Source organism: Carassius auratus, chromosome 15, assembly GCF_003368295.1.
Source record: "Carassius auratus strain Wakin chromosome 15, ASM336829v1, whole genome shotgun sequence".
NCBI classification, from domain to species: Eukaryota; Metazoa; Chordata; class Actinopteri; order Cypriniformes; family Cyprinidae; genus Carassius; species Carassius auratus.
The window spans coordinates 10,936,048-10,954,231 of NC_039257.1; the positions used below are offsets into that span (position 1 = coordinate 10,936,048).

The 18,184-nt window shown below is 37.1% G+C and overlaps 2 protein-coding genes across 3 annotated transcripts in view; one reads left to right on the forward strand and one right to left on the reverse strand.

The window, feature by feature from the left end:
- The window catches only part of LOC113115081 (cell surface glycoprotein MUC18-like), a 30,936-nt gene extending 20,378 nt beyond the window's left edge, over window positions 1–10,558 (forward strand). The window contains exons 2-17 of one of the 2 annotated variants that reach the window (XM_026282350.1): window positions 154–272; window positions 1,858–2,110; window positions 2,222–2,292; window positions 2,377–2,464; window positions 2,558–2,737; window positions 2,961–3,088; window positions 3,397–3,532; window positions 3,636–3,748; window positions 4,087–4,228; window positions 4,390–4,517; window positions 4,754–4,910; window positions 6,140–6,184; window positions 7,798–7,836; window positions 8,205–8,334; window positions 9,129–9,243; window positions 9,342–10,558. In XM_026282350.1, the coding sequence (XP_026138135.1) occupies window positions 154–272; window positions 1,858–2,110; window positions 2,222–2,292; window positions 2,377–2,464; window positions 2,558–2,737; window positions 2,961–3,088; window positions 3,397–3,532; window positions 3,636–3,748; window positions 4,087–4,228; window positions 4,390–4,517; window positions 4,754–4,910; window positions 6,140–6,184; window positions 7,798–7,836; window positions 8,205–8,334; window positions 9,129–9,243 (1,844 nt within the window). In that variant the 3' untranslated portion in view covers window positions 9,342–10,558. Of the gene's footprint in view, window positions 1–153; window positions 273–1,857; window positions 2,111–2,221; window positions 2,293–2,376; window positions 2,465–2,557; window positions 2,738–2,960; window positions 3,089–3,396; window positions 3,533–3,635; window positions 3,749–4,086; window positions 4,229–4,389; window positions 4,518–4,753; window positions 4,911–6,139; window positions 6,185–7,797; window positions 7,837–8,204; window positions 8,335–9,128 lie in introns of both variants that reach the window. The other variant, XM_026282352.1, reaches the window with a different exon arrangement.
- Window positions 10,049–18,184, reverse strand: part of LOC113115080 (E3 ubiquitin-protein ligase CBL-like) — a 33,853-nt gene continuing 25,717 nt past the window's right edge. The window contains exons 6-16 of the mRNA XM_026282349.1: window positions 17,845–17,982; window positions 17,653–17,740; window positions 17,443–17,574; window positions 17,136–17,354; window positions 16,717–16,848; window positions 16,188–16,556; window positions 16,017–16,108; window positions 15,020–15,160; window positions 14,785–14,894; window positions 14,493–14,693; window positions 10,049–13,868 (exon numbers count right to left, since the gene is read on the reverse strand). Of these exons, the coding sequence (XP_026138134.1) occupies window positions 13,600–13,868; window positions 14,493–14,693; window positions 14,785–14,894; window positions 15,020–15,160; window positions 16,017–16,108; window positions 16,188–16,556; window positions 16,717–16,848; window positions 17,136–17,354; window positions 17,443–17,574; window positions 17,653–17,740; window positions 17,845–17,982 (1,891 nt within the window). The 3' untranslated portion in view covers window positions 10,049–13,599. The remainder of the gene's footprint in view (window positions 13,869–14,492; window positions 14,694–14,784; window positions 14,895–15,019; window positions 15,161–16,016; window positions 16,109–16,187; window positions 16,557–16,716; window positions 16,849–17,135; window positions 17,355–17,442; window positions 17,575–17,652; window positions 17,741–17,844; window positions 17,983–18,184) is intronic.

The following is an 18,184-nucleotide window of genomic DNA, read 5'->3' on the forward strand; positions in this document are numbered from 1 at the left end:
CTGTTAAGTGGTCACTCCATTCAAAGGATATTATGAAAGGGCTTAGTCATCACAAAATATGTCCAGGAAATGATGACCCTTTTACTCAACAGATTTGACAGTATAAAGTTTAGGTCTGTTGACAATTATCTATGCGTGTTGATGTGTTTTCAGCATGGGCCATGGTGAACGTGAGCATGGAAGACCGGGTGGAGGTATATTTAAAAGACAAGGCTGAAATCTCCTGTATCTACACTCTGAAGGAACCAGCCAAGATGTTAGTCTGGTCTACGGTGAGAAACAGGCCCACTCACACTTTACATATTTTTCATTCACCAATATATAAATACCCTAAAACCCTAAAATCAAAAGATGAATGCAAAAATGAAACAAGATTTTAAGGCAATTAAGGCATCATAACTATATTTCACAAATAAAATGTCTTTATCAGTTTAAATTTAAATTAAGATCAGTAAAACATGTATTTACAATAAATAGAAAATTTGTTCACATTTTATTTTAAGGTCCAATTATCACAATTAACAAACCATTACCTACAATTTAAGCATCAATAAACTCCTAATTTGCTGCTAATTAATAGTTAGTAAGGTAGTTGTTAAACTTAGGTATTATTAAGGATGTAGAATATGGTCATGCAGAATATGTGCTTTGTAGGTACTAATAAGCAACAATAATAGGCATGCTATTAAGTTAGTGAAAATTGGTCCCTATCCTAAAGGGTTACCAAAAATAATTAGACTGAGTATTTTTACTACAAATACAATGTTTTAATTTTTCGCTGAATGATGCACGCACATCAGAATTACCTCCTCTCCTAGGTTTAAAATGCATTGCTGTTCTGTTGTAAGTAATCTTAAAGATTCCTAAATGCATCTACTTTCAGAAGGATAAATAAAGTGCTTTTACTTTTGCCTAGATAAACACAACATCTCCCTGACATGGCTGCTTCAACACTAACTGTGGTTCCTGAACCACGCTTTCTTTCTTTGCGTAAACATTTGGGCGGCATTACGCAAATATTCCCACATTGTGATGTAGATATGTGGGGGCGTTTGAATGAGCTGTTTTAGGGGGGTGTGGCAGAGTCTTAACTTTGATAAAGAATATCTCTTTGGATGTGAGGCTTTAGTCTTTGCAACTTTACAGATCTTATTTATGCGCAAAGAGCTTTTAACACTCCAAAGAGAAAGGAAAAATTACCCATTTATTTACTTAACTAAAGAGTTTTAAAACTTACATAGTTTAAGCCATGGCAATTGGTTAAATAGATTTAATATTCTTAATATTCTTTAATTTTATGTCAATTTTATCAGTAGAATTTCAATAGAATGTACATTAATGTTCAAAGGTTTGGGTCGTTTTTTTTTCAAAAAGAAATCTGTAATGCTTACAAAAGCTGCATTTACTGTTTTGGATCAAAAATACAGCAAAACAGTAATAAAGGAAAATAGTATTGCAATTTAAAATTACATTTCTGATTTTAATATATTATTAAATGTAAGTTATTCTTGTGATCAAAGATTAATTTTCATCATGATTACTCTAGGTTTCAGTTTCACATGATCCTCCAGAAATAATTCTAATATTCTGATTTGATGCTCAAGAAACATTTCTTCTTATTGTCAGTGTTTTGCTATGGTTTTTTATAAAATATTTTTTTTCAGGACTATTTGACAAATATAGAGTTAAAAAAACATTTTCTAATAAGGTTTTAAAGTGAATTTTGATAAATTCATTGCAACGTGGTGAATGAAAGTATCTCGACATCCTTTTGAATCTCAACAACTTTTGAAGGGAAGTGAAGAATCTTACAATAAATGTTGAAGTTTTTTATTTTTTATTTTTTACTTTGTACAGAAATCGCCAGGCAGGGAAAAAAGCAAGAAAGGACTCTTTACCTATGATACTCTAGAGAACAAGATCATCGATGAGGACAGTGAATACGCCGGACGCATCAACTTCACACACTCTCATGAACCACAGAACTCACAAGGAAGTGGCCTTCTGATCATCGACAATGTGCAGCTGAGTGACCAGAAGGAGTACACCTGCACCGTGCATAATGTGTCGACAGACAGCGGTGAAGGACACACTCTTCTCCAAATATTCAGTAAGACAAATCAGACTTGTTTTAGAAGAGCCTGTCCAGGCTAGAGTATCATAATAATATGCCTCTTGACCTGTGTGCTTCATCCTAACACCAAACCTCTCTGTCCTTTAGACTCGCCATCTCTACCTGTGATTGAAGGTACATACACAGGGATTTCAGTTACTGAAGAGGAGCCGTCAAAGGTAGACCTTAAAAAAGAAAAAAAACGATCCGTGTACAGTATGTACATTTTATAGACTTTGCATAATAACAGTGTTTTTGCTCAGGTTGCACAATGCATAGTGGACAATGGGTATCCCAGACCGATTATCACATGGTACAAGGACAGATTGCCTCTCCAGCAATCAGATGGTGGTAAATACAGGACCATTAAGTGAACATTCTCCAAAACAAAATGTCATTTTATGACAATAACAAAAAACAAAAAAAAATCTGAATCCCCTTTAGAGGTAAAGATCTCGGAGTCAGAGACAAACAAAGCCAACGGCCTGTTCACAGTCGAGAGTAATCTGTTCATTAAGGCTCAGAGGACAGATAAAGATGCTGTTTTCTACTGTGAGGTCAAATACCCTGTCCCCGGTGGAGTAAGAATGACAGAGTCCAAGAAAATCAACATCAGTGTTCACTGTGAGTCAACATCCTTCTAGCCTACATTTACTTTTAAGGCACACAAAAAAAGAAGAAAAAAAGAAAACGAAAATAGTCATCATTTGCTCATATTTGGTGTCATCCAAACTTGTATGACTTTCTTCTGTGGATTGATTGATTTTTGAGCGCCCAGTCCCCTGTGCTGCCATCTGTTGGATACACAAAGTGCAACAGTATCTTACAATTTAATTTCATCTTTCAGACCCTTCAACAGAAGTAAAAGTGTACGTAAATCAACCTGATAGGCTTATTAAAGAAGGCGACACTGTGGAGATCTGGTGTGAGGGAAATGGAAACCCTCAGCCCGTTTTTACTTTCACACATAATGGGGTAATATATGAGCTGAAATCACTGCCTAATGTATTTATTATGCCTGCTTAACTAAATACATGATGTTTAATAACCACGTAACTAATATTATCTAATAGCCATATATTATTAGCCATATGAACATTACTTTGATTCACTTATCTATGACTGATACCAGAATACTTACACTTTTATTGCTTTGAATTAATATGTATTGTATAAGTGCTATGCACATTATCTTGGATGCCAGCTGTTCTGAAATCTCTGAACCATGTGAAAAAGATTTATTGGCTCACCTGCAGTTCTAATTATTCTCATTCTCTTTCCAGGAAGAATTGAGCGGGGATAATCAAATGCTGCTTTTGGAAAACGTCACACGGTCAGACAGTGGGATGATTGTGTGTCAGTCAAATGACTTTGAGGCAAACATTTACACTGAGGACTCCGTCAATATCACGGTGCACTGTAAGAGCATGTTCCTCTGCAGTTTCTGTGCCGAGGCAGATGTTGGTGAGATGATGTCAGCTTTTATATTCACGGTGACTAACAACTTTTTTTTCTTTCTTAGATCTGGATCAAATTGTGGTGACACCAGAGAAGTCTGTTCTTCACCAGGGGGAAAATCTCAATTTAACTTGCAACGCTCTGTCTTCTTTAACCACAGTGACAGCATGGTATAAGGTACAACAATAAGATGCAGTCAAAACTGACACCATGCTGACCTGTAACAAAAAAAAAAATCTAAATATAGAAAGAATTGGCCAAAAATGCTGTTATCCTCTCATTTTTTACATTTCGGTACTGAAATCTGTACTTTTTGCCAACCCTTATAGATATATATTGAAGCATTAAAAATATATGTTTCCCTCCATATATTTATTTTTAAATAAAATAAAATACATTTTGAGATAACATATAAATAGTATCCAGCATGAATGGGATGAATCTGCTTGATAAACAGTGCTCTTGAAATGCTTGAGAATGTAAAGTGATATATTTGACGGGGTGTTTCACTGCAGGATGGCACGCGGCTGGTGGAGACGCATGGTTTGGAGTTACACAATGCCTCCTATGACACTGCCGGAGTGTATATGTGTGAAGTGACCGTCCGTTCCCTGCCTGAGCTACAAGAACAAAAGTCTGTGCAGATCAGTGTGCGAGGTGAGTCTTTTACTACATCGTGAGGACCGGATGTCAATACAGGGAAAGGTGTATACATGATCAAATTAAAACTATTAGCTCAGTATATAAAACATCACCAAGATTCTAGATAAAAAAAAAAAGAGTGTGCTTTCATGACTAAATATCTAAACCTGCTTCAGGGAAGCCTAAGTTCACAAAGGAGATAGAAGTGGGTCCAGTGAATAAAGCAGAGCGCTCTGTTAACCTGACCTGCTATGCAGAAGGCTTCCCGTTCCCCACCATCACCTGGACCCTCTCTGACCAACGGGTATCCTTATAGCCCTCTGATTCCGACCAATCAGGAACCATCACACAGTCACAAAGCTGGTCATTTGCTTGTCATTTCAAAATTAGTTTGTGGTTGTATAGAGGGTCAGGCACATCGTTTGATAAGACTGTTGCAAAGATGAGGGGATTCTTGGGGAAATCATGATGTGCAGATGTGAGTTCAAATATTCTAGATCAATGTAAGGTAAACTGAAATTGCCATGACAAAATATCTAGACTGGGCATCCTGTCCCTGTGCCGGAAGCGGAGAACCAGATGACGGACACTGGTATTGTCAGCATGATCTCTGTGAGAGCCATGTCTGAACTCACAGCCAAGTGCAGCGCTGCCAATGTTCTGGGGACAGAGGAGATTACTCGCAAGATTAAAGCATGTGAGTTTTCATTTTCTGACTGTAAGACTTCCTCTGCTCTGACGTATACATCTGCTTGTTCACAATTCTCTGATGTTGGTCAATGGTCACAGGTTTTTTAAGACTAAATTAATTATCAGCATTTTAACAACCCACTGCAGTTCGTATTAACCCCAGCATAATGTTTAATGCACTTCATGGTACTGATAATGCAATATATTTCCTTTCTCCTTCATTTTTATATCAATATGGTACATTTAGTGGTAAGTTTAAAACCAATTGGGTAAAAAGCTATCTAAAAGGTAGTCAGAATACATTACTAAAATGAGGATTCTAGATTATGTTACTAACTACAATTTTCATGTAATCTGTAATAAATAACTAAATAAAGACTCCAATTTTAAGTAATCTACCCAGCACTGCTGGTATCATGGACTAGCAATTAACTTTTTATTTATATTTAATGTTTTGATCAATAATTTGAAAATCTTTTGTAAAATGTTATTATTATTAAAATATTATTTTATTAATATTAGTTTTATTAAATAAAATTAAAATAGTATTATATTAGTATAATTTTCTTGTATAAAATAAAATATTATATTAATATTATTTTATTAATTTTTTGTATAAAATAAAATATTATATTAATATTATTTTATTAATTTGAATAAAATAGAATTATATTCATATTAAAATTATTGTTTTAACATGTAATGTATTACTGTAATGACAACTCTGAATTTTCATCAGCCATTTCTCCAGTCTTCAGTGTCACATGATCCTTAGAAATCATTGTATTTGCTGAATTGGTGAAAAGAAATTGCTGAATATTATATTATTATGAGTTCAATTTTTCAAAACAACAACAAAATATATATTTTATATATATTTTAAATCTGACGACACACTTTTTGAATAGTAATATACAAATTAACATTACCAATTATGTTAATTGTTAGTTCATGTTAGCTATTGCATTAATGTTAACATATACAAACTAAATTATGAGGTACTAGCCAGTTTCCACAGCATAAGTCTTAGTTCATTATATAATTTAATATTTAATTAATTTCATGCTATTAGTTCTTGTAATGTTAAGAATGTATTAGTATAAGTATATAAATGAACATTAACCACGACTAATACATTCTGTACAACTGTTGTTTATTGTCAGTTCATGTTAAGTGATACGGTCAAATCATGCAAATGCAAATACAATCTTATTCTATACCAATTTTCTTGTGTAGATGCACGTGTGACAACAACTACAACCCAAGCCACCAGCACAAAAGGTACGTTTCTGAAACTTTCATATAAAAATACTTCCATCAGTGCAGCAAGTGACTGTTTTTCCAGCGAATCGGTGTATTTTGACTGTAACTGAACACACATTTGAGATTTGATGACAGAAAGCAGTATCTGTGCCATAGAAACCCAGTCATCTGAGAGAGCTGACGTGGCATTGTATATTTATTCTGGTGGTGCAGTCAGAATCAGTGTGTGTTTAAACATGAAGCAGTTTCACTGTAACAGAAGGTTGGTGATGGTGAAAATGCTCTCATGTGGTCTCTGGACTCTGCCTGGCTGACTGACTGAGACCTCATGGGACCTGTGCAAATGAGGCGAAGCAGCCACTCTCACTTCGGGATACCAGCTGACTTTTTCAGTTTCTTATTATGGTAGTCCTCGGAGCTCTTATCTCTGATACTGTTTATGGCTGTGGTCAGGAAAATAAACAGAGTTATAAGAGCAGATTTATCTGGTCTCAGTGTCAGCGGTTGCTTAAAGCATCATGTTTTAACCAGACACAATGCAACAACTTAATAGCAGGTATCTCAAAATATGGCAGGAGTATATTATTATTTTAATTAAATGATTGAATTAATTCAAACATTATTTTAAAATGTTAATTAATGAATTACAATATAATTATATAAAATGTATATTAGTAGTAGTAGTATTAGTATTATTGTTATAAGTAGTGGTGTTTTTAAATGAATAATTAATTATTATTTTTTTTCTACCCCAAATTATAGAATAATTGACTTGTGATTGTGCTAAAGTCTCAAGAAATTAAAGTAACTTATTTGGAAAATGATACCAATTATAGAACAATTGGTTTGTATATGTGATTTTACTAAAGCCTCAAGAAATTAAAATAACTTATTTGAAAAATAAGTATATTTTTAGCAATAGCCAGAAAAACATTGTATTGGTCAAAAGTATTTATTTAAATTCAAAAACAATTATTATTTAAATATTACTTATTTTTTGATTAGTATTATGCATGGCCAATAATTAATTTGGACAACTTCAAAGGCGATTTTCTCAATATTTCATTTTTTTGCACCCTCAGATTCCAGATTTTCAAATACTGGTAATCGGATTTCGGGAAAATATTGTCCTATGTTATTTATTCAGCTTTCAGATGATGTATAAATCTTAATTTTTGAAAAAATGACACTTAAGACTGGTTTTGTGGTCTAGGGTCACACACACACACACACACACACACACACACACACATATATATTTACACAAAATAAAAATAGTGCCCTAATTAGTCAACAAGGCCATTACCAGTAAAAACATACATTTCCACCCACAAAACTATATTCAGATTTGATTTTCATTTACTATTAAAAATACATTTTGCTATTTATTTTCTTTTAATTTTTTACCACAGACCCTTTAGCAATCCATTGGGATCCCTACACTACAGTTTAACTCCCCTGCTCTTACAGGATGTGTAGACCATTTGCTAAAATATCCAAGTTGTAGCAATAACTTCCTCACAGGGTGTGGGACAGCAGTCCCGTGATCTAATGAAAGAAAAGCACCATGCAAGATCAAGTGATGTCTGAATATAACTGCTGTTTGGTGACTCAAACCCTTGTTGTGACAGGAACAAGATTAACCGTCCCACCAAAACAACCACAAACAGGTTTGTATTGTGAGGTTTAACAGCAGCCTGACCACTCATCCTCAATCACATGAGCTCTCTTACTCACGCTGTGTTCACTCCATCATTTCTCATGCTAATCAGCACTGACCGCCCAACTGTGAGCATCTTTCATGGATTTAATGATTCCAGAATACTTGGCTTGCTGTATAACTGCCCCTACGACGAGTCACGCATCATCACTGCTTTTCTTCACTCAGCACTATCAGAATGCACTTTACTCACAGCCCTTTTGGAAATGAACTGTTTTGACAAAGGCTTTGTATATTTCAGTCAGATATAGAGGACATATTCACCCTTTTGCTCTGTCAGTGTACTCACTTCAGCCTGCTTTTCTTCTCTCACCGCAGGAGGTGGAAGTGGAGTCATCATAGCCGTCCTCATCATCTGCCTCCTCCTCATAGCCATACTGGGCAGTGTGCTCTACTTCCTCTACAAGAAAGGAAAGCTGTCCTGTGGACGGTCGGGAAAGAAGGATTTGTATGCGTTTTTTTCTCTATGATAAAATATGCGTTATTTGAATTTCATAAAATATGTATTATTAACATAGACTTAATTAGCGTTAAGGCCCTGTATTTTTCAATAGTAAGTTACTTCTGTCTCATATCAATGTATAGAAAATTTTTGAAAAAAATATTTAGAAGAGTATTTGCGAAAGCAGTTTATAAGAAATATGCAATTCGTAGGTGTATTAGATTATTTTGTGTTGTAAAAATGACACACTGCACCTTTAAACCAGTGTTGTTATTGTTAGTAAAACTATTAAAAATCTTTTTTTTTGTTAAGCTAAAATAAAATATGAGAGGAAAAACTTAAAAAGCAAACTCGTTTTCATATTTTTAGTTTGTTCTAAAACTACTAAAATAAATAATAAAATAAAAAAGTGAAATGTTTTGGTCATTTCGTTTTTTTTTTTTTTTTACTGGAACTAAAATGAAAATACATTAAATCTACATAACTAAATAGACATGTTTTTGTAAATGTTATTAGCTTTTAAATAAAAAAATTAAATAAAATGTCTAAACAAAATACATTATAAATAGAAATGTTGTTCATTTTTTAACTAAAATAAATTCGAAACATTTAAAAAATAAAAGTACATTTAAAATATGATAAAATAGTATCTAAATAAAACTAAAACAACACTGTACCCTAAAATTAGAGCAAAATAGTCTAAAAGTAATCAACTTAATGCCAGGATAGATGTAGAAGTATTTTTCAATACATTATCATGATACAAAGCATTAATATCATCTGTTGTTTTCATTCTCCAGCACGAAGGAAAAGGCCAGTAAGGATGATATTGTGATGGAGATGAAAAGTGGTAAATCTGAAGAGGCAGTGCTTCTACAGGGAGTCAATGGAGACAAGAAGTCCCCCACCGAATAGGTCCTTACTTCAGAACAATGATTCCCATTATATTACACAAGACCTAAGATTTACAAGGCCATGTCATGGAAACCTGATGATATTTTTTTTTCAATTAGAGTCAAAGACTGAAAACGACATGCATATGTGGAGAGCCGCTAACAGCCACTGTCCTTCAGAGCTCCTTCTCAGGGTGAATCCCAATCTGAGTGCTCGAAGACCTCACAATACACCCACATCTTCCCCTCTACTCAAATACCCACTCAATTCTGCCTTTTTCTGCCCATGTTTTATGTTTGGACTGCTATAATCTGATTTAGTATACAGCAAGATGATCCAAAAAGCACCAAGTTCATAATGGACTCCGCTTCAGTATTTACAAATTGTACATAAATATGACATACTGTATATATTTAGCTATTTAAAATGCCTGAGACATCTGAAAGGTTGCGCTTGAGTCTCTTTGTTGAGGGGCATTTGAAGAGTCATTATTTGCTGTGTCTGATCTGAACCTGCTCTCACCTCCTCCACACCATTAGTCCATGCACTGAGCCGTCTGTACCACTGTAAACCTTCATCTGTCCTCTAATGATCCGCACTGAAACGGCCCAATGATAACACTTGAGGGCAATTTCCCTACAAATAAATGATCAGTGAAAGGCTCTGACATGGTTGACCTTTTTTCCAAATATGTAAGCAAAATGTTGGGTTCATGTCTTGCCTCTAGTTTTATTATTATTATTTTAAATAATTTTATTAGCTATATCAAATTCAGTTTGTTCACTGTGAGGGCCAAGCGAGTGAACTATGTTAATGTCAGATGGGCTAAAAATGTCCCTCTAGCCTGAGAAAAATTAAACTTTTTTTTTTTTTTTTTTAATGCCATTACCTGCTGTCCTAATCTTGCACTTGAATGTAAATAATAGAGAAATACAAGACCAACCCTCCCGTTTTTAAATTTTAGGGGAAATATTAAATGCATTTGGAAGACTGCATTCATTTATCATATTGGCGGGAGATTACAACAGGAAAAAATGCAGGTGTTATTTTTACACTGAAGACATTTTTTTTTTACTATATATTCTATTAGATTTTTTTTTCTCCAATGCATATTTTAAAGGTTTATAAGTTGTATCTTAATCTATGCAGCATGTACCCTGTACTTTATGCAAAGCAGACCCACAGATGGATACAAAAGTCCTTATTATACTGAAGTTCACCCGTTTCATTTCCTCTGGGTTTTTATTTTTGTCCCTGGTATTTTTGTTAATGCTTGTTTTTGAATTGTCCTGGTATTTCTATTAAAAATGGCTGGCTTACTCAGGCCTATATTTTATCCAAGTTTGGCTTATTTCTGTTCATCAGAAACAGCTGTTCTATACAATATTTGACATTTAAGGTTTAAAAGAGGATAAGATCATGGCTAAGACTTACTATTTTAAAATGCTTATGTACTAACGAATAGAAAATTACAGTATTCACACAGAAAAAAATGTTAACTAGTATCATTTAATACACACAGGTACAAACACGCGCGCACACACAGTTTAAGACAGACACCGTGGCCATGATGTTTGTTCTATTGTTTTAATTAACAGTATAGCGCTGTGCATACTTCCAAAGTGATATGAGAATTAGCACAAAAGAAAGAAACCCTGAAATACTCAGACAAGTTATGGCAAAATGAGGAGCGAGCTCCCTCTTGTGGTCTGACTCGAGACATTCCAGTAAACAGACAGATATTCACTGAGACGTCACTGACCAAGCCAAAGAAGATAAACAAGGCCTTTTTTTCCGGGTAGCAGAACAAAAATTACGGACTTCTCTAAACATATGGCACTGCTCACAGTAATATTCACATCAGTAAACAAAAATAAAATTCTGACATGTACAGGAATGCAAAAATGAAATAAAACAACGCCATTTCCACGTATTCTATGTATAAGTAACTTTACACGCTTGATTTTAAAGTGACAGTATCATAGCACAAATTGGTACACTGTGTCAAATATTGTACACACAACCATCACACATCATTATCAAGAAATAGTAGTACAGTAAAATGAAATGATTAAAAAAAACTATCCCCTTCTCATCACTAAACTTCATATGGTGCAGTAAAAAAAACAAAAAAACAAATCAGTATTAAACCATCATATGCTTCAAGGCAACAGAATCTACAAACCAAGAGTTAACAGCCTACAACTTGAACTGATCAGCTCGCCTGGTCGTAAGCTCTCAAGGTTGCATGTGTACCTACAAGATTGAGACGTGGAAGTACCTGCAATCCCAGTGCAACACTCTCAAGAACACTAGGGGCTAGTAGAAACTAAAATTGGGCCAGTTTTGATGTCGGTGACATCAATCATGAGTCCCCCAGTCCCACATGAGAGACTCAAACTCACTTTAATGTATTACTAGTGCATTCAAATGGTGCAATAACAAACAACTGGAAACTTCAAAGGCACAGTTCACCTAAAAATGAAAATGACATCATTTATTAACACTCAAGTCGTTCCCAATTTTACAATTTGAAGAATGTGTTGGGGACCTATTTTGTTTTGTTCTCCATTGACATTAACTGTATGGACAAAACAGGTTTAGAACGACGAGTAATTTAATTTTTTTGTGAACTATCCCTTTAAGGAACATGCTGATGTCATTTAGTCTAGCAGTGTTGAAACAAGACAGTCTTTCTTGCACTGGTTTAAAGTACTGAGCCACTAATGTAGATTCTGTTGAAATGTACGGTATTCCTGAGTATAAAGGGGGAGATCGGGAAGAACCTTCTCCCTAACAGCAGGCGAACTATGGGCACTGCGATCATGGCTTGAACAGGGCTGCCGCTGAAAGATCAGTCCAATCGGTGACGGCTGAACACCAGAGCCTCATAGAACAAGGAAAGAACGGAAATAAGGCCTTCCACGATGAGCCCCGTGACACATTTCACCATTCCGATAAACGAAAACGCACCGTACCTGGATGAAAACCAGACGTCCCATGCACGCACACAAACAGAGACTGAACACATCAGCTGGGCTCACACCTGCGCAAGTTGCTTCTGATTTCAAGTATGCTACATTACCAAATTACACACAACCGATACTGTCACTTTAAAATGGGTTAAACACAGTATTCACAAATGTACATTTAAGGCTTAATTGTTTAGCACTAACAATAATAGCAGCAGTAAAGCACTTCTGTATTAATAACAATAAATCGAAACAATAATAATAATAATAACATTAATAATAACAATATATTAAGGTGATCAAATGAAATGGTTTCTAAGATGAACAGCTTCATACAAGAGTCCGAACCTCCCCAAGAGTGATTTCAGTCCCCACCAAATACAGAAACTTGGCCAGGCCTTGGACCTTTTTAAGCAAATACTTCCTTCTTTTTTTTCTTTCTTCTTTTTTTTTTTTTAACCAAGCAGATTCACTGTGTGTCCAACCTCTCGGCCTTTATCTGTTAGAGAGCACTATCTTTAGTAAACGCACTACTTCACAAAATTCGGAGACCACCATATTAATGACACATTCAGATTAGAGCAAACAAATGACATGTCCCCTGACATCAGAACGTTCCTACTGGGAATCTGAAGGACTGGCTGTCCTTAAAACATTTGGGAAGTGAATTCATGGTACAGTACAGTTACAGTAATGCTACACAGATGTAACAAGGCTGACGGAGAGCCCATTTCCGATGCCAGCCACCACCACGCGCATAAAAAACACACACACACACACACAAAAATCCCACAGTACCCTGGAGGTCAAGGTCAAGCGGAGAACGGGTTTGCTTTGGGCTGAGCGGTATTTTTGAAACCGGTGACTGCGCTGTGGGGACCGACATGTACTGCATGCTACTAGACAGACGAAAAATTAGAAAAAAAAAAAAAAACGCACACTTGAAAACAAAACGTACCGAAGCAACACACGTAAAGGCCATTTCATGCCAGAAAATGCTCGGCTGCAGTCTGCTGTTTAACTCCCTTTAGCTATCCAAACTGCGAGGCCTAATACTTCACACACCCTGATCTCTGCAGCTGAACCTCTCCAACATACATGTGTATATATTAACTATATTCAATATTCTGATTTATATATTAAATCATATATAAACACAAACATGTTTTTTTCTTTTTTGTTTTGTCCTTAAGGGACACGCGTTGCCTTCAGGCTGAAGAAGTGGCCCTCGCTCTTCCGCACGCACGAAGGAGGACAGAGAATCCGAGAAGTGTTACGGAGAAAGTGTCTCTTGCCGTCACTAGAACTAGAGGCAGAGCACAAGTTTGCGCTCTGTTCTTCTGGAGTCTAGACGAATGCGCGACGATTGTGGTCGGGGCGCGACTAGATGCTCGGAGAAGTTTCGCTATGTTAAGATATGAGCAGTAGAAGGGATGGACACAAACTCCCTCAGGATGTTCTTGGCCATCTCGATATTGTTCTGTGCAATCATTAGGGCTTTTTGGATGTCCTGATGGGAGTAGCCCTGGCTCAAGAGGTGCTCGATCTCACTGCTGATCTGCTGGCTGGGCCCTGGGCTCGCTCCAGGGGGAACCGGGCTGGGCCTGCGTTCTGAGTTGATGCGACGGGGAAGAGGCTTAGGAGGCCGCTCAGGGGCTTCAGTGGGGTCCATGGCTGCAGAAGACAAAATGTAGAATCAGAACGATGTCAATAAATAGACACTGAAGTCTGAGATAATGAGCATAATGCGGTTGCCGTTCTAAAATAAGGAAGCCATGAGAGGAAGCCTCTCATGGGGCTGAAATATAATCTAAAATAAATATAGGTGGTAAAAGGAAATGACAGTGTTATATTTGCTCTGTAAATATATTAAAAACATATTGACTACAATAGAAATCTAAAGATTGGACACACTTGACATGACTTTGTTTCATCTAAAAATATATTTTTAGATTAAAAGATGTTTTGAAGTTACATGAGGCTGTTGAAGAGTTAGAAAAAATTAAATATAAATATTAGATAACTACATTATATACATAAGTTGAAGTACTAAACTAAAACCATTACCAAATTTTTTATAAAAACTAATAAAAAAAGGCAAATTTAATACAATTTAAACTAAAATAAAAATGAAAACTGAAAATATAAATATAAATATACAAGCCCATACAAAATATTAAAAACTATCGTATATGAACTTATAAAATAATATACTTGTTATTTAAATACTGTTTAAATAATAAGCATGTAATATATACAAGTATAAATAATACTAAAATTACACTTGGTATGACTTACTTGCTGCTGCTCCGACATCCATGGTAAGGCGGCTGAAGGCTGAGGATGTAGGGTTAATATCTGACAGTGTGCGTCGGGCGAGGTTGGTGGGTACAAGGGGCTTGGGATAGTCATAGCTGTTCTCCTCTTCCTCCTCACCACATGCACCAACAGGATCCCTCGGGCCATTCGAGCAGGTCAAAGGAGGCAATTCAGAGTAATCTAAACAATCAAAGAAACACAACATTACACATTGAAGAACACACTGGCAGACTGCCTGTATAAAGATGAAGAGCTTTAATCATGGCAGAACCTGAGTCTCTGGCCTGATGAGGTGCAGAGGCAGTAAGGGCCTGGGCTTGGATGTTGTACATAGCTTCGTACATCTGTGGGCTTTCTAACTCCATTTCATTAAGCATGCTCCTATAGAGGTAAACATATAGGTATAGAGGGTTTCAGTACATTGAAAGAGATCTGATATCTATGTCTAGTTTATACAGAGCGTCTCTTGGAGTTTTAAACCTTAAATGGCAGTTAAACAAGTTTACCTGGGACTGTAAGAAAGTGGAGGCACAGCTTCCCCTGCAGCAGAGGGCAGCACTGGCCGAGAGGATGGAGTCATGTACTCCGACTCCTCATCGTTCTCACAGGTGTCCTCCCCGGTCTGAGCTTTGACTCCTGGGACAGGCCTGTCAACACACACGTGACCGCTCACTTTACAAACAGATTCAGAGCCAGTGTAGGAAGAGAGGGGGTGTCTTTATGATACTGGAACAAAGACACACTACGATAATTGGGTTTTTGTCTATATATATATATATATATATATATATATAGATATAGATATAGATATAGATAGATAGATAGAATTTGACCAGGTGACTTGAATAGCTCAGTTTGGAACAATTAATTCTAGATTTGTTATTTTATTTTGTGATTTTGTGTATCTGTGCAGGAAATACAAAAATGAAAGCTGAACTTCATCTGAAGACTTTTTGAGTGCAAACCATCCTTTTAGGCTTGAATGATAAACTAAATCTAGTTGTTTACACTTTTTACAAGAACAAACGAAAAAACTCTTTTAGTAATAATAAGGTGAATCTCTTTTTTCATGGTCCACAATGGCACCGCATTGGACTTTAGATTTGTATAAAATTGTGATTAAAAAATATATATGACTATTTAATACAAGTGAAAACTATTTTATTTATATTGCAATTGTAAAATTACAATTCTAATATTTGTCTCCAAATTTTTTTTTCTTCAAATATTAAAGAATATTTTTTTTTAAGGTTTGCTGTTGAATAAATATATTTATTGTCAGTTTCCGAATTAAGTTTTTCACTGTGTTCTTTTACACACAAATGGCTCATGGCACATTGTTTCATGTTTTACACATGTAAATGATCATAGCGCCACACTTCACTCTGAAAGCAGAATTAAGTTATTAACTTCTGCTTTAAGTGCAATTTCCGGTTTTCTTTTGAAGTGCAGTACTTTGTGCTGCTCTAGTTTTTTGTGTGACATCGTCTCAGTGGCACCTACCTGATTGCCAAGGAATAGATGGCATTAGCCGAGGCAGATGGCTTTACTTTCGGGCAGTCATAATCTGACCCGGGATTGGAAGATCCGAAACTCTGCACACGAAGCAAATGAAGGTTAGATAAAAGTTCAGATTAGGCTATCAATGTGTAAATATGGCATGTGGGTCCTCACCAGCTGGTGGTCGAGGCTCGGGGGGCCGCTGTTCCTCAGCCCTTCTGCTCTGGAGTCGAGTGTGGAGGGCAGTTGGAGAGGCAGAGAGTGTCTGTTTGAGAGTTCTCGAGACAAACGTGAGTCTCCACTTGCTGGTGGCTGTGATGGAGCTTTGGGTACAGGGCGGGAGTTCCAGTCCGGCATGTTGCGGTTAGGTGGGGCAGGAGGAAGTTTGTCCCGAGGAGGTTCTCCAGGCGTATTAGGGAGAGGGCGTCTCGGGAGACGGTTTTCTGATCCGGTTGGGGGCGGTCGGTCTGGGGGAGGAGGTGGGGGCAGGTCCCTAAGGACTGGGGGCAGCGGTAACGGCTTGTCCTTATGATGGGATTGGGCCTGGGGATGGGCGGAATAAACCAGATATTAAAAACTGAACATCAAGAAGCAATCGTCTAATCCTAACTTCCTATTTTTATTCTGAAGCGTTTAAAAAGAATGCTTCATACATTCTAAACTGAGGTACTGAGGGTGAAACATTCCATGCTAGTGCATTTACCTTGGATGTGGCGCCTGGACTAGAGGCCCCAGGAGGGTTGGTGGGTCTGAGAGGAAGCAGATCCAGCCGAGGAGGTACTGGGGGAACGACGGGCTGAGGGGCAGCTGACAGCGGTGAGGGCGGCCTCTCGACCTGAAACAAGCCAAACCATTCAGCATACGGCTACACTGATGCTAAATACTCACGCCAACATTTATGAGCCTTTACCACAATCTGGAGCGGAGTAATACTGAAGTGTCTGCAGGAAACGTTATTTGGTTTGGATTTGTAGGAATCCTTATATTAAACTTCAAAACACATTACAAAAATAATATTTACTGAGGCAGGTGACAGCTGAATCAATGCAGGTTGAGGTGTCTTTATGCAGATTTAGCAAAGCAGAATTGTTCAAACCCATAATGAAAGAAAGCCGTTCTTACTTTAGCACCAACCAGCTTGCTAATCATGAAAGGAGAGTCCTCCAAGCGATCATCATCATCATCATCGTAGCTGGGCGAAGGGGCTCCCTCCGCCCCAAACATGCTTGCGCAGCCTCCGTAGGATTTATTGGGGTCCTTGGGATCGAAGGGGTCAACGACGATTGGTTCAGTGCCCTTAATTTCACAGCGACAGAATGGGCAGCCCTGGCCTTCTGACTCCTAAAAGAGCGAGAAAACAAACCAAGAGTGAGAAAAACATACGCGTGTATCCAGAGAAAATGGACAACTGAAAGTTCTTCAGGTTTACCTGCCAGGCTGTGAGACAGGAAGTGCACATGAGGTGGCCGCAGGGCTCAATCTTCACATCCTTGTCATTCTCAGCACAGATCTTACAGAGCTGGAAAGTAGAGCCCATCTCACAGTAGAGCTCATATTGTTCCTGTAAGGGATGAAAAAAGTGGGTTACACAGATTATGAATTTAGGTGTCTGACTGAGATAATAAAAACAAACACAGACCTGTGTGACTTTGATATGGTCTTGAGGCGAGGGCTCACACAGCCCTGTGAGGTCAGGGTTATGTGTGCGGCCATCAGGGAAAAGGTAGCTAAATGGGAATAAAGTCAGTCAGTAAGACACATTGAACGTCTGAGGGAGGTGAAGTGTAACATATGATGCTTTGTTACAGGGTGAGATGCTGTGTTGACTTACAATCCTTCCCTAAAGCCATCGATGAGGGCCTGGAAGAGGGGTTTATTATGAGGAATGGTCTGCAAGATATTCCCATCAGCTGTGACGTAACCAATAGCCCACTGGCCAAGCCGCGTACAGCTCAGTCTGAAAATATAGCTGTAACCAACAGAAAATGTGACTGTTACAGCAAACACTTATGACATGAGATAAAAGAAAGAGGACAATCTAACAGTGTCAGATCAAGCCATCACTGAGAAACGTGTCTCAGTGCATTATGGGTGGTCATATGATTGCTTTTCTTTGAATTGAGGGCACTTGTGACATCATGGTACTTATACAATACATCTATTGATGGGAG